Source organism: Rutilus rutilus (genome assembly GCF_951802725.1).
Source record: "Rutilus rutilus genome assembly, chromosome: 19".
NCBI lineage: Eukaryota > Metazoa > Chordata > Actinopteri > Cypriniformes > Leuciscidae > Rutilus > Rutilus rutilus.
In genome coordinates, this window is record NC_140232.1 from 22,458,604 (window position 1) to 22,475,752 (window position 17,149).

Consider the following 17,149-nt stretch of genomic DNA (forward strand, 5'->3'; position numbering starts at 1 on the left):
CCCCTGTCTTCTTCCTTCCTGACTCTTGAACCTCATCACACTTTTATTTCATTAAAATGAATTAACCGCAAGAAAAGTAAGGTTTAATACTATTGGTTATCATAGATGTTACTGTATGTCGAATTCATTGTTGTGATAACGCGGCGCAGTTTTACGTGTTCTAAACAATTGTTGTAAAAGTACATTCGAACATACCCACATCATTTGCCAATATACTGATTAATCTTTATGTATAACACATGCTATATTTATTTACATGGCCATAAACACCAGACATGATAAACAATGTCAATAAACTAAACACAAATCTAAAGCAATAATACTTCCCTTACATAAACATAACTATTACCGAATGCTACATTAGGAAAATATAAAATTAAGCATGCTTTGTCGACAGTACCAGCTGCAATCGGTAATAATTGTGTTCCATAACGACTGCAAGAAACAAGCTAACGTCTGTTGCTTGATAGACGCTACAACTACAACTTCCGCATTCGTCCAGGACTCCACGCAGTACGAGCGGAAACTGAGGGTAACGCGGATGTGACGCAATTGACTGGCGACTCCCAGCTCCCCCCTGCTCTAACGCCCCGTTTCCTTGGTTAAAATCGCAATTTTCTCACGATTTAAAAATAGTTGGAAACATTTGGGATATTGTAAGTAATCAACTTAACAAAATATATAACCCTGGCCTTGAGATTATGGGATATTTTAATGCAAAATTCTTGCATATTGTACCTTTAATAAAAGATCAAATCTAATAGTGTATTTCCTTTGAGTTTTACAGAAGTATTTAGCTATACTTTTTCAACAAAACAAACAAACGGACTCATTGGAAGGATTGGAATGAGAATATTACACTACTGGGTAAACCTACTGAACTTCATTTTTATTTGTCTTAAAGCGATAGACCTCCCAAAAACTACAATTCTGTCATCATTTAAACATTCATCCCAACCCATATGAGGGTATTTTAAGCAGAATATTCACATTTCTATAAAAACAGACACAATAATAAACTAGTTTGACTAATTCTAAAATTACTGCTAGAAAAAAAATGTTATATTTTACATATAAAATCATTTTCCAAAATTAGTTTTCTATACATTTGACCTGTGACCTTTTTTTAGGGCGCTGTCATTTTTAACTGACTTTGTCCTATGTGGGTAAATTATTTTTTGGCAAATTGTCTGAAACCTCACAATTGAAACTGAAACCCCCTTTCACAATCTGAAAAGTACTGAAAGGTCTTAGTGTTTCAAAAAACATTAAAAAGCTTTCTTAACTTTCCATTTCATTTTGTGCTACTATATTTCATTAGGAACTAACATGTGAAAGTCAAAATTCAGATGCAATTTCACTTCCTATAAACTAGTGAAACCATGCCTTAATGTTTCAAAAATAATAATAAAAAAATCTTTAACATTGTTTCTTTCTTGGAATTCCAAATAAATTATTGTAGCACAAGTGAAAATCAACAGGACTCTTCTTTTTCAGTGTATAGCCCACACTTTCCACACGTAACTCGATTTTGACCTGTTTAGTCATCATTTTTGGAGCATCCCTGCTTGTCAGTGTATTGACACCAATAGGCAGTGGCATCTGACCTTTGGTTGTAGTATGGATCACTTCCAAACTGGCATTGGATTATACCCAAATGCCTGACTTCCACAACATTCTATGACATATATACTGTATTCTTCATCTCTGCCAGCACCCTCACTGCTTCTATCCTCCTTGATCTTCAACTTCTTCCTTTCTTACTACAACCTTATTTTCTGCCATCACTGTCATCAATACTTTCTTCCCTGTCTTCTATAAAACTTAACATCAAAAAAGACTATTATAATGCCTGCCAGTACTGAAAAATAGTGCAGCTACACAGAAAATATATATTTTCTAGTCTAAAATGAACTCACTTTGGAGCCTTGGCAGCATGTTACCTAGCGTACTGATGTCTCCACTTCCTTGTTGCCAATAATGTCAAGCCCATTGCAAATAATTGTAATTTTATTGGCTGAATGGGAGGTCATATGATATTACAAAAAAAATTTTTGTTTGTTTGTTTTGTTGAACATTATTATTGTATTAGTGTCATTTATAAATGGCGATGTCCCTTAGAGGGTCAAGGATGAAGTGTATGGCAAGCTGTTTTAACATTTAATCCTTAAAACCTACTAGTATTTTCATGATATAGTGCTTATTTTTTAGATACTAGTATCTATTCCATTAAGTACTAGTACTTATTAATTAGCTACTAGTGCTTATTTTTTAGGTACTAGTGCCTATTCGTTAGATACTAGTGCTTATTCTTTAGGTACTAGTACCTTTTAAAAGATACTAGTACTTATTCATTAGATCGCCTTCTAGTTCTTATTTATTAGATACTAGTACTTATTCCAATAGTGTCTAGTATTTAATTATACCTAACTTGTTAAGAAAAAATAGAACTAGTGCTTATTTTTTATTTACTAGTAACATTTTAGATCAAAGATATCCTTACCTTAATAGATACAAGTACTATTTAAATAGCCAGTATGCAAATAATATGTTGAATATTAATGAACACACCAACAACATATCAAAGAGAGATGACACAGGAAACGGACTGAATTGCAGAAGGCCGTTTTTAATAATAACAATATAGCCTACCTTTTTAATGGTATTAGAGTAAAAAGAAAAAAAAAAGAATAAAGGCATATGTAATATAGTGCATATATACTCTTATTTTGACATGACTCATTCTCAGACGCAGATTAATATTCAGAATTTCTGATTGTAAGGAATTATGAATGCTCACTAAAAATCCCAATCTCTGGGTATTGTGGTTGTTTGGCTGGTGGGTATGAACCGGTTTTTGGATCTACTTAACTGTTGTTTGAATTTTATTATTGGCAGTTAAGTCTTTATTATAGCCTACTGTACATTCAAAACAATAAATGTCATATTAAACATATATCTTTCCTTGTGTTCATGCTAACCAATTAGCTAGATAAACAAATTTGGTTACTTATGAAAAATCAATCTTCTATAGCTTTAGTTTAGCCTGTATTACCATATGAACTCTGATTGGATGGTTGAGAGTATACTCATGTTTATGTAATGATCTGTTAAAAGAAGATATCTCTTAATATTTTCTTACTAGTTCCTTATGAGGTTGAAGATGCTATTCTGTTTTGATATCATCTAATAATTTATGACTAGTAATATTTCAATATTGACTATCTTTTTAAATATTACTATATTCATTAGATGCTAGTACTTATTTATTGTATATAATTACTTTTCATTCGATACTAGTACCTATTTAATAGATACTAGTAGTTATCCGTTAAGTACTAGTACTTATTTATTTGACACTATTATCTTTTTTTATTGTAACTAGTAACATTTCTTGTCTTACTAATCACAACTGTTTTTTTACTCGTCTCATGGTAGACTGTAAATGTTAAAACAGCTTGCCATAGTAGTGTGTATTTTTTTTTTAGATGATAAAATGCTTTCTCCTATCCATTTTAGCTTGATTTCCTCAAAAACACACTGTGGCTCTACTATCAAAATATTGCTCTGTTTGTTTGAGCATCCTGACCGTGAGTTTAGGCACCAATTTATCATGGGGGAGTTTGGGAATTTGTTTATGAATGATTTTTGACATTTCATTTGGCACAGAAATGACACATGTGACTTCTCACACTTCTGTGGGGTTTTTGATCTCACATGTGGATGTAATACCAGGTCTATACTGACATCAAAACTGAACATGTATTTAATCTGTACATATCAATGTTATATGCATCATGTCCAAGTACATTATGTTCATAATTGTTTGGAAGTTGTGGAATTACAATCATTTGTACTTGAAATATTTCTGAGTAAATGGGAACAATGGGCTAATTAATTCTAGCATTTAGTTTTTACTGCACTGCACTGCATCAGACAGACCAGACACAGTATAAATAAGTGGTAGTGCAATGCCTGAATGAGGAGGTGGGGGCTTCTTGTCCCTGAAACCCACGCAGTTCTCAATATGTTCGAAAACAGGAAATGTCAGTTTACAATCAATGGAAGTGGTTCATCGTCATTCATCATCTTTACTGTCAGCACATTTGCCTTCCAGCTGTTGCTATCAGCTTATGTTTGTCTCAAAGCCTACCAATGAAAGACAAAAAATATTTAATTTAGAAATTCCTCTATGTTAAACAATATCTCGAGATCTCCAAATAAGCCTATTTTATGAAACCATTCCTTATGCATGAGCAGAAAGGAGCCAAGGAAGAACTGAAGTTTCTTATAAGAAATAACACAGGTCCCAGGGGTGCACATGCATGGGTAGGGGAGACAGGGTTGGTGGCACAGTTTTTATTTTCGTGGAACATCTCAAGTAAAAAAAAAAATAATAATTTACCCAATTATGTTCAAAATGAAGGCCTAAGTTAAAGAAATATACATTCAATGTCATGAAATATTTACTAAAAATGTTTCATCTATGACTAAAGATATATTAATGGAAATGGTTGGCACAGTGTTAAACATCTACAGCTTTGAGATAGTAGCAACAAAAATAAAATAAAACATATAGGTGATATGAAATATGGTCATATGAAACGATTGTTAGAATATTGTATCTCTATTTAATGTTCCTCGTGCCTCAGTCTTGTTCCGTTTTCATGGATTGAAAAGAATTACAGGCCTGCGAGAGTCAGGAACATGAAGCCAATTGGTGTTCACCGACCTTCTCTGCTTTTACTTGCAAACATCAGCATTTATACAGGGTTCAGGGGGGTGTAACAGCCAACCAATGAGAATATACATTAATGTGAGAAGTCCATTTATGACCACTTTCCGGCTGATGGCAGCCCTTTCTTTCCCATAACAAAATAATAGGGACCCTTTCTAGGCTGCTTTCCAAAAAACACACTCACATACATAGAGTGTAGGCTACATTAAAACAAATGTGTGCAGAGAAGCAAGAACTTCTTTCCACTCCAACCCCTGTAGCCTCAAAGACCAAAAAGGAAGAAAACAGGGTGAAACAGAGACAGAAAAGTCAGGCTAATTAGATTTATCTTGCAATTAATATGATTTTTTGTGTGTCCATGAGTTGCCTTTTTTATCGTATTATATTATTCTGTTTCTGTTATTACAGTTGTATAGGCCTATGTATCTGTATGTATTTGGTAAATGATCATAGCTTGTATGAATGTGTCATAAAAAGGAATAAATTACAAATGATTTTCATAAATGATTTTAGCCATGTAACATCGTTTATCACAGGCTTTCAATGGGAGATTATTTCCACGGAATAAAAAAAAGTAGGCCTAAACAAAATTTACTCTCACAATTCTGAGTGTATAACTTACAAATCATAGTTGCGTGATATAAACTGAGATATGAACTAGCATTTCTGAAAAGTTCTGAGATGTAAACACAGAATGCCGAGAAAATGTCAGAATTGCGTAATGAGCGACAAACTACCCAACCACAGTTTCCCCCTATGTTTAGTCAACATGTGTTATTCTCTCTTAAATGCCTGTTACGAATTCCTCAAGCTTTAATAGTGATGTGCTAAAAAGATAAAACAGTCGAGCTACTCAGCACCGCATCATGGTGTTATACTGACCTCTAGTGGAGGTAATGGGCGCTGAATATAAAATAAACCATTCCATTAATATTAGGCCAATCTTGCAAGATTTAAACACAGTTTAGCCTAAAAAAAATAAATAAATAAAAACATATGTTTGTGTTTGATAAGAGAATACAACACGACCAACATCTAAATATAAAAAAAAATCTAAATCTATATCTCATATAACACATTAGATTTGACTAAATAAGCGAAAGTAATTGAGCGAACAGCACCGCCCAGTGGTTACATATTAAAGTGAAAATAATATATGGCCGTATTATATGTGATTTTATTAGCTTATATAATTAACTGCTTCTCAAAGCCAATCACAAACAGAAAGAAAGAAAGAAAGAAAGAAAGAAAGAAAGAAAGAAAGAAAGAAAGAAAGAAAGAAAGAAAGAAAGAAAGAAAGAAAGAAAGAAAGAAAGAAAGAAAGAAAAACATCAATAAAGCAAAATGAGAATTGAACTGAAGCGTCATTTTAAAACATCTAATTTGAATTTTGACTGGCACTTAATATCATTTGCTGTGATCAATACTCAAGGTGGAAGCAGCGATTTCTGGGTTAAGGCAAAAGACCCGAAATCTGCACATCACGGAAGTCAGTGACGTCACACGAGCTCGTGCGCGACATGGAGGCGTGGACAATAAACGTATTTTTTGGCGGACAACCCAGTGGCAAATATCATAGCGCGCTGAAATCGTTTGAATTGGTAAACACACCGCGACATGGCGCTCATCTGCAAAAATAGAGCACATCATCATCTGCCCGGCTAACCGGCCTGCTTAACACACTCGGATAAACAAAGACTGGCAAGCATGCAGTTACATTTATCCTTTTTTTTTGTCTGACTTTGTGCCTGCAGAAGCAAAGCGATGTTGCTATTCCTTTACTGCTAACGCTGCTTAAGTTACACTGTTACATTACAAACACTTGCCAGTTCATATTGAATATTGTGTGTGTTTACATTTATGACAGCGCTGCTAGACAAGTGACGCATTTCAAACGCCAACAAAACCAGTGCAGCCGAAATACAGCTTTTGTAAAAAAAAAAAAATCCCTTTAGGAATAAGCAGTCGGTACCGCCTGAGCTTCTCGCAGAAGCATAACATGAACGGAAAAGTTCTATCGGACACTCCCATAGCCGTAGACTGTTGGCAGCTCCGAAAGTGCCATCACGTCCGACTGTTCTTTCTGTCTCACATGCACGCGGATCACACCTCTGGCCTGTCATCCTCCTGGAGTCACAGGCCCATCTACTGCTCACCCCTCACTGCCAAACTGCTCCAGCTCAAACTGCAGGTGACTGCCGGGGGCCGCACATGGGGAACATTTCAAAGAAAACAATATATATTCATTTTTATATATCAGTTCTATTTTAGTATTATTTCTATACTATTTTAACAATAACAACACTCTTATATATCAAAGTCAACTGTAAATTATGTTATATGGAATTACATTTATAGTGAAAAGTGCTATACAATTTATCTTAATGTTTAAACATAGCCTACCATTAATAGTCAGTCAATATTGTAATGTGCTTAGCTTTAGTACAGTAACCCGTATAAAAGCCTGTTTTATTTCATTTTCACAAACGAAAACGACATTTTCGTTTTCTATATCACGTTTTTTTCTCACTCGGTATAAATTGGTCTTTATACAGTACATGCATGTATTTAGCTGTCTTTATATTTACGAAGGGGTCCCTTCTATATTTGGGGGTCCTTAAGTTTGAAAACCTCATAGGTCTAGAAAACAAAATGGATGAAAAATTATAAACAGATTCCATAGAGATGATGTTTAATCCTGGACCTAATATCCAGAGATGAATAAAAGTACACTTTTCTATGCTAAATGGCTGAAACATTGAAAAAATGTGTCATGTTGTTGTGATCTACAGGTCAGACAGAAATGGATTCGTCCCTTGGAGATTGGGGAAGCTCACATGCTGTTGCTAGATGATCTTGGAAAAGAGCGGCTGACCGTTACTCTAATAGATGCCAATCACTGCCCAGGGGCAGTTATGTTTCTCTTCGAGGGATACTTTGGCACCAGACTCTATACTGGTGAAAATTAATATGCACAATATTTGAACAGTTTTTCTTTAGAAAGTTATTGATTCTCACTGTCACATATTGAGATTACATTTTAATGATAGTTAATGTGTATTATCTCAGGTGACTTCCGTTATACCCCATCCATGCTCCGTGAGCAATGTCTGAGGAACAACACTACCATTGACGTGCTGTATCTGGACAACACAAACTGTGACCCTACTCGAGCTGTACCTTCTCGTCAGCGAGCCACTCAGCAAATTAAAGAGATCATTAGGGCTCATTCTGGATACGCCGTCGTTATTGGTAAGACTCTCACACTTTCAACATTAAAGAATTTCAAAGATGTCACGGTGAGGAAATTTTCACACCGGTATATAAACTTGCGACAACACCAGTATTACAGATAACACTGTGATTCACTGTTAAATGCGTCCTCCCTTTTCGATTTCGAATTCGCGGTCACGTTTTGCCCACTCTGTGTGCAGGCCTATAATTTGCCACTATTTATATGCGGGGTATTGAAATCACTATTGAATGCGTACTCTGTGTATAGGGAGTGGCTGTAATACAAGATATTTGTCAATGACGATCAAGATCTGTTGCGCACCAAATCCTATCCTTTGTCTAGGGGTGTTCGATTCACTGTTTTCTGGAGTTAGCTCTGATTCCCGACTCCATTTGCTCCATTTACTTTGTCAAAACAGGGTCGGCAATATAGGAATACAAGATTGCCGTCATTATTACACACTAGGCTATTCTTTTTTACTGACTCAAAGCCTAAAACTACCTTTATTAAAACAACACACTTTTAGCGAGACTGGCCAAATTAGTCCAGTTTAGAGATGACATTACCTTAAAATGATGCGTCACCATAATTTCCTAGTTGTTGCAAATACTACCTAATTTTAAAGAGGAAAATATTATAATTAGTTTTATGATTATGAACAAAAATTAGGATATCATGGCAAATTAAATTAACTGATGAAACCACAAAGTTGGCATGGAGGTATGGATATAATTACAATGTTATTGGCTGTTATTTAATTGTAAATAAGCTACTGTACATGTAGGATAAAACTATGTGACTAATGTTGTTTCTGCGACAGCTCCAGCTGTCTTACGCATGAATGAGCGATTTCAGACACAGCAACGGAGTTGACATCAAGAGGCGATTTCTGTGCTGAAGTCGACTCCAAAACTAGGGCTATTAAGAGTCGACTCCCGATCACTACCATTTTCCAACTGATCTAAATGGTTTTCATTTCTATAAAAAAGTAAAACTTGGGCAAGTAATGTCATTGATGTACGGCCAAACACAGTGTAACACAGGCTACCGTAGCAAGCGCATACCATATCTGTAATGATAACTATACAGTTTTAATAATCACTCTAATTCTGTGAGAATAGGGAAGTCCACATCTCCACAAAACAGTTTCAAACAAATTACAACGATAACGACACAGAGGAACGATATTGTTGTAAAAAAAAAAAAATTCCAGATGATAAGCAATAAAAACATTGAGAATCAGAATCCAGAGCTTGAGCATATAAAGCGGCAGACATCAAAAAGCCTCCAAATATATTTAGGTGACTCTTTTCTCTCTCCCATTATACATACTTCTATGTCGTTCAAAAGTATGGAGTCAGTAAGAAGTTAATACTTTTATTCAGCAAGGATGCATTAAATTAATCAAATGTGACAGTAAAGACTTTTGTACAAATAAATGAACTTTTTATTCATAAAATTTGTGTAACTTTTATTCTTTAAATTATCCTGAGGGATTCTGTTTTCCTGTTTTCAACATTGATAATATTAATAATTGTTTCTTGGGCACATAATTATCATATTAGAATGATTTCTGAATGGTCATGTGAGACTGAAAACTGGAGTAATGGCTGCTGAAGATTCACTTTTGCATGTATAAATTACTTACTTGAATTACTTTCCTTTGTGAGCATAGAGATGTATTTAAAAAATATATTTAAAAAAAAATTACCAACCCCAAACTTTTGAATGGTAGTGTATATACATCTTATAAATTTTTTTCATATTCATGTATCGACTAATTAATGTTATGTGGAAAACATACTGAATTCATCTCACACTTTTGAGTTTGTTTGATAATTTACAATTGCAATAATTATTAATGAGCCTGCTATCTGTTATCAGGTCTTTACTCTCTGGGTAAAGAGTCCCTGCTGGTGGAGCTGGCTATGGAGTTTAAAACATGGGTGGAGGTGGATAGAGAGCGTCTGGAAACCTTGCGAGTTCTGGAGCTTCCTGACGTTTTCACCACTGACTCTGGTGCGGGCCGTATTCGCGTGGTCTCTCAGTCTGTGATCAACGCCTCCAACTTGCTGGCGTGGAATAAAGTGCAGCCTACCATCGCTATATTACCCACCAGTCGCCCTATGGTCTCCTGCCACCGTAATGTCTATGTGGTGCCATACTCTGATCATTCCTCCTACCAGGAGCTAGAGGACTTTGTGTCTGCCCTGCATCCTGTCTCGCTAGTGCCTATAGTGGGCAACTGCCTGCCTTATTTTTCTTCCCTTCTGAGCCCCCGCAAGAAGTCTAAAGAGGTGGTGATTCCAGAGTCGGTCAAGCACTACATGATGAACAGCTCTAACATTCAGGCCTCCACAAACAGCATAACAGGAGTGCTTCAAAGAACCTCTCGTTCTGAGTCTCGAGGGGTGGTGTTTGACTCTCCAGAGTCAAAAATAACCCGACTTAGTCACAATGACGGGGATTCAGATGATGCGGATGTAGATCATGATACTATGAATGGGAATTCTAAGACGGATCAAGATTCTGACTGCATTCTTCTAGACATGAGCACCGACTCCTACCATGGCCCGCACGGCAAGCGTTTGAAACTCATCCGAGTTGCATCGGAAGATGTCGTCACGATTGGCAGCAGCCTTCCTCCGGATGACAACGAATCCATTAGTACACTTAAAGATGTAGGATCACCTGATCGCAGCTCCATGTACGAATGTGAGCATGAAAGTCCAACAAAATCATCCAAGGAGAAGAGTCCTCAAATGGGCAGCACCAACTCTAGAGAGATGTGCTCTTCGATGGACAGCATCAGCATCCATGATCAGTCCTGTGTTTCCGCTGCGGCTGCGCTCACACCCCCTGAAACAAGACCAGTGACCTCTGCCTTGACCCTCAGATTAGAGCGAGAGCAGTGGCTCCTTCAGAACTTCACCATTCCTGCTGAAGAATGCAAAAGTGACCACGTGTTGTGTGGACTTTATGAAATGTATCGCATTAATCAGGTTGATCTTCCCAAACCACCAGGTGATCCTCTTGAAGCGGCTATAAAGGAGATTCAAAAGTCTAAATAAATCAGTTTGTGACTAAGATAAGCACTTATGTGTATGTAAATGTTTAATAATTATGTATCAGTGACAACAGTATTGTCTCCAAGTCATTAGTGCTGTGCCAAAAACTGTTGATGGCATCAATCTGATGGTATTATTTTCAGTTTTAATGTTTGACACATAACACCAACATGTTTTCATATGTAGCATTTACAAAGCACCTTATTGTGGCAGATTTGAATAAGTGTTCTCATTAAAAGTGATCTTTGTCTTTGTCAAAATTGTCTTGATTACAAATAATCTTTAGATAAATCTTTTAATTAATGCATATGATTTTTAGACCTTTTAAACTATAAACATTTCAGTTTCATGTGTAGAATATTGATGAAGCATCCAAATGAACTTTTATTTAATGTGAGTAATATTTGGCAGCCTGAAACAGATGGACACGGGATAGAAAATGTGCATGTTGAGATGTGTGACAGACCAAGGATTTGAAGTATTGAAGTATCTTGGTGGTATTTTTAAATTAGCATAAACTTCTGTGGCATAAAAAGGATACTTTGAATTATAAAGAGAAGAGTCTGTGACTGTATTAGCTGCTCAAAGCACTAAACATTAATGGAGAAAAATGCCCTTAAGTAATACTTTGATTAATCTGGCACTTAATTTCTTACTTCTTACGGGCAGTGGTTCTCAGTGTGGGGGAGACTTCTCTGATTTTCCTGATTTGGTTTTATGTGCTATTGGGCATGCTGAATTTATCTCTGAAAGCAAACAAATATGTCCCTGCATATCATTAATGTGGCAGAATAGATCTTAAATTTCAGTGTGTTTCTAATACAATGTTCCTCAAATGACTTGTACAGTGAAAGAGATGCACAGACTACTTTTATGTTATTTGTTCCAGGGGAAAAGAGTTATATAGAATGACATGAAGGTGAGTAGATGATGGATAGATGATTTGTTTGACCAAAAAAGGGAGAAGCACTGCTTTAGGCGGTATGAATTGAATAGGCTGTTAGTTTTACCAGAAGGTGGCAGAGTAGTTCAATACTCTGCAACTCAGCTACACCTACAGTAACATGCAATAAATGCAGGGACATATTCTGCCAATAAAAGTTTGAGAAACGCTTTTTATGACAGTACTGATTATGTGCACAGCTGCAAAATTCTATACATTTTCGTCTCAAAATGTAATCTTGAAATACCATTCCGTTTAAATTGAAATGAAGTTTTATGTAACAAAGTTCGGGAGGAGCATGTTCAGGTAATCATCCAATCAGCACAAGAAGAAGCCAGTATAAATAAAGCCTTCCCTTACCTCCTGTCTCATGACAATTTCTCAGCATCCCACCACCACCCCATCACCTCACTTCGGCTGGGTCTGCTCATACTGTAGATACCATGGTCTATACATTCATAGGGGGGAGTACTCTGGGGTCGGGCCGAATTCCGAGCTCGGAGCCCTCCCCCCGGACAGCAAGCCAAATACGCATTATAATACTACATCAGATTTCATTAACATGCGAACTCGTGAAATAACAGTTTGCAGTTATTTACCCTCCCAAGGCAGAGTTTCTGTAGAAGGAACATTTACACCACTGAAAGTCTGATTAGATTAGCAGACATTAGAGAAGCAGCAATTCTTAATCGTGTCATATGCTCATGCCTCACAAATGGGAAAAGAACTTCAACCAGTTACGCACCAAGAAAAGCCCCAAGCAGCTCAACTGATGATTGTGAAAGAGATGCATTACAACTTAACTTTCATCTGTGACTGATTCATTGCAGTTTTATCAGACATTTCTGTTTCCACAGATAAATATGTTCGAAGAATGAGCACCATCAAAAGTTTCACCTAAACAATTCCTTTCTTAACAGATTATCCGCAAGGATTTGTCTCTGTCACTGATACCAATGCCTCACATTCAGAGAGATATGAACAAAATAAGAGCGGATCAATGTCTAATATATTTCTCTGATACCACAGATAGGGAAGTCAGAGGTTTGTGATTTAGTATTCACCAGCTTGTGATAATGCAAGTAATACATATTTAGGTATTCCTAACACTTCTATTTACCATTGAATTCACGTACTGAGGGATTGTGTGTAAGTGATTGGGCTTGCATGCTGCTCGGCAAGGAAATGTACAACTTAAGCCAGGCTGTCCTATAGCAGTGATGTTTAATTCACCTCTGGTTTCTGCCTGCTCACTCTGCTCATAAAGGATGAATGGTTTGATGTATCAGGGGGGCTCTTTGCATTCCAGATGAGGCCAAATCCACATTAAAACGCTCTCCAGACTGGCCTGATCAGCACAGGCATCCTTGCATCAGCTGACATCCTGGAATGATGAATGGTCAACCACTGATTCAGCCAACCGCCACAGGGAAACAGACTCACCGCAGCCAGTGAGAGTTATCGGCCTAAATGTGTGATTCTGAGTTATCTCTGAATGGTTAAATAGTACACCATTTTTAACATCAAATCTTGTTACTTCGTGCTTCAAGTGAAATTGTTTTGTACTAAACAAGTCACAAATGGACTGTGACCGGGAGGGGACATGTTCAGTTCACTTAGTTTTGTCAACCTCAAGGAAAACCTGACTTTTCTGTCTATTGGAAAGTAAAATTGACATGTGAACGCCAAATATGGTAACCCATATGGAGAGATTGTCCTCTGCATTTAACCCATCCAAGTTAGTGCACACATTAGGAGTAGCAAACCGTGGACATACACGGAGCAGTGGGCAGCCATTTTGCTGCGGCGCCCGGGGAGTGATTGGGGGTTAGGTACCTTGCTCAAGGGCATCTCAGTCATTTCCTGCCGGTACTGAGAATCAAACCCGCAATCTTCAAGTTGCCAGTCAGATTAACTAACCATTAGACCACGACTGCCCTAAAGAAGAAGCAGAAGACAAATAGAAATAAACAACACATTTGCTCATGATGCACAGAAGGGCAGCAGGACAGATCTAATAGCTTCTCTGCACACCCCATTAGTCCTTGCTGGACTCTGCCATTTAAGAGAGTCAGACAAGGCAATGCATTTACACCAAGTGTAAAGACATTTAACCTTGTTAAAATGTCACTGACCTGTCATGTCCCTTACAAAAAATAAGTATACTTCAAGTATATTTTTAAGTATACTTTATGTAGTAAGTATAGTAATATCAATGCACTAGTAGTATACTTGTAAGTGTACTTTTTTAACACAACTTGGGACTAAATTGGCCAACTTTTTAGTGTATAAAAGTATACTTTTAAGTAAACTTTAAGTGAAACAGTAGTAAAGTAGTTTACAACTAGGCTACGTTTTTCATTTGCTATACTACAAGTGAACTTATAGCTAGTTTTACTGATCATTTAGTTAAATACTTTTAACTAGTAAAATTCGATTTTTTTTAATTTATGAAAGTAGGCTACACTTTGAAGTATACTCTCAGTAAATTACAATAAACTGCAATATTTGTAAATTTGGAATCAGTAACCGACTACAATTCAAAATACAATATTGAACTGTTGCATGAAATCAGTCACACTCATAATCACGTTTGTGATTCGTTGTGCATCTCCGAGAAAAATACAGTGGTGTTTTGTTAATTGAATCTTTTCAAACTAATCTTTTGTCTAAATAATTCAATGATATTTGGAACAAAAGCACTCAAGTGATATTTCTTAAAAATAACTTTAAGCAATTGGTCCTACTTGACCCGCTCCGAGCAGGATTCGAATCGGCATCTTTGTAGTTGTTGTTGATAGTAATCAAGGCTAAACACTATGCAGAAGCTATATTTAAGGTTGAGTGATATAGCAGATGCAGGGCTAAATGTTCCGCGTGTGTTTGATTTAAATACTCTTCTGAAGACTTTCCTTCTCAGTTTGTTCTCAGATCGCATACATACTATGGTCTCTGATCAGCATCTGCACTGCAGGATACAGCATCATCACCCCAAGCATAATGCAGTTGTTCCCTCTCTACGGTCGGTTATGTCAGAATCAGAGCCTCATGTATTTTAAACTTGCTTCCTGAAGTAGGCCATCCAGTGACTTTTACTGGGAAGATTGAGCCAAGTTCTGGTGGTGCTGCAGGAGTATTAAATTAGGCATGGAGTATTTCATCAGCTCCTGTCGCCACTGAGAAAGTCTTTGATGTGCCCCAGAGGGGGGTGTCCCTCACTTTACAACGAGAGCCAAGACAGCTTAATGAGAAAGAAAAAGAGGGAGATGATGAAGAGTAGAAATCTGGTCCCACTTTATATTAGATATCTTTAACTACTATTTACTATTTAAATTAGGTAACACTTTAGAATACTGTTCCTTCATTAATGAATAACTACACAGGAACAAATGAGTAACGCACTATTAACATTGTAGTAACTACTATTAACTAACAAGAAAGTCTGATTAACGAATTAGTAAGTCATAGCATTCAGTCGAATGTGGTAGTTCACTATTAGCTAATCAGTAACTACTATTTTTCATACCTCACTGAAGACTTCTAAGAACTACTATATACAGGTTCATAATTAATATTAATAATGCATAATATATAATAATGTAATGGTAACTCATTAGTAATTAATCAAGTGTGACTACATCCTTCTAAAGGAACTACTAATTATTTGGATCAGTATTCTAAAGTGAAAAACATGATAAATACCTAATATTGACTGAAGTCATTGTAAGTTTTAAGGCTTTTGTAAGGTTTTGGATAGTAATGACTCAGTTGTTACTACATCTTTCTAAAGGAACTACTAATTATTTGGATCAGTATTCTAAAGTGAAGATCATGGGAACACACTAGTAATGACTAAAGTGTTACCAAATCCATTGGAAGGAATTACTATTCAAAAGCTTACAAAAATCTCAAAAGCTTACATTGACTTCAGTCAATATTAGGTAGTTATCATGTTTTTCACTTTAGAATACTGATCCAAATAATTAGTAGTTCCTTTAGAATGATGTAGTAATACTTGAGTCATTACTAGTGGGTTACCATTACCTTTTATAATAAATTATGCATTATTCATGTTAATTATGAACCTGTAGATAGTAGTTCTCTGGGAGGTATGACAAAAATAGTAGTTATTAATTAGCTAATAATGAACTACTACATTCATCTGAGCGCTATTACTTACTAATTTGTTAATCAGAGTTTCTTGTTAGTTAATAGTAGTTACTAGAATGTTAATAATGCGTTACTCGTTTGTTCCTGTGTAATTATTCATTAATGAAGGAACAGTATTCTAAAGTGTTACCTTTAAATTAATACAATGCACTTATAGATTCATGTTTTTACTTATATTTTTTAAATACCTGCATGTTACAGCTGTAATTCATTTCTGTAATTACATCTAAATTACACTGCTGACTCTTTCCTTACACCTTACACCCTTAAACTGACCCATACCACCAAACCTGTCCCTAACCTTACCCGTATCCCTCCTCAATAGCAACACAAGTGTTTTGCAATTATACAATATGTCACTGATCAGCCAGGCTGAACCAATCGAGCTGATGAAATCTGAATAATTTGATTTGATTTCACATGTTGGAAGTCCATAAGAGCATTGCAACAGTCCAGAAATATCAAAGATGAGAAGTTTGTTGTATGCTTAGTTTGGAAGGGCCTGATCTTTCTCATGTTGTGCAGAGCAAACCTGTGTGGTCGGGCTGTCGTTTGCAATTTGGTCTTTGAAGTTCAGCTTCCTGGCTGAACTCGATAGGATTATATTGTTGAAATTGTGCTGTACTGATGAAACTTAAATGAGTTGACAAGATTCATGAAATAAAAAAATACATTTGTATAAAGCTAAGAAAACATACTGTACCGTGCTGTGAACAAGTCCAAATCATGTTACTCGGGTGTCAAACTGTAAGGACAACAACGTATATTATATTGGTGAAAGTGCCAACTATTGACAGTTATATCAGCTTAGTTAATTTTATTTTAGGTTAGCTTGGCGTAATTTCATTTATTTTAACAGCAGAGAGCACCAATCCATTGACTAAGTCAGCTTATGAAGATGCATGAGGTTGTTCTGTTTGTCCTCTGAGTAAAGTGAATGTGTTGTTCCAAACCTCTCTAATTTTATGGGCAGAAAAACACATTTAACTGCTCAC

The 17,149-nt window shown here is 36.2% G+C and overlaps 1 protein-coding gene across 1 annotated transcript; it reads left to right on the plus strand.

Annotated features, from left to right (window-relative positions):
* The first annotated feature begins 6,230 nt into the window (after positions 1 to 6,230).
* On the plus strand, positions 6,231 to 11,297 carry dclre1b (DNA cross-link repair 1B). Its single transcript, XM_084389892.1, has 4 exons — positions 6,231 to 6,929; positions 7,531 to 7,696; positions 7,808 to 7,990; positions 9,858 to 11,297. Exons 1-4 carry the CDS (start codon positions 6,738 to 6,740, stop codon positions 11,042 to 11,044), a joined length of 1,728 nt encoding a protein of 575 aa, XP_084246018.1. The 5' UTR covers positions 6,231 to 6,737; the 3' UTR covers positions 11,045 to 11,297.
* The last annotated feature ends 5,852 nt before the right edge of the window (positions 11,298 to 17,149 follow it).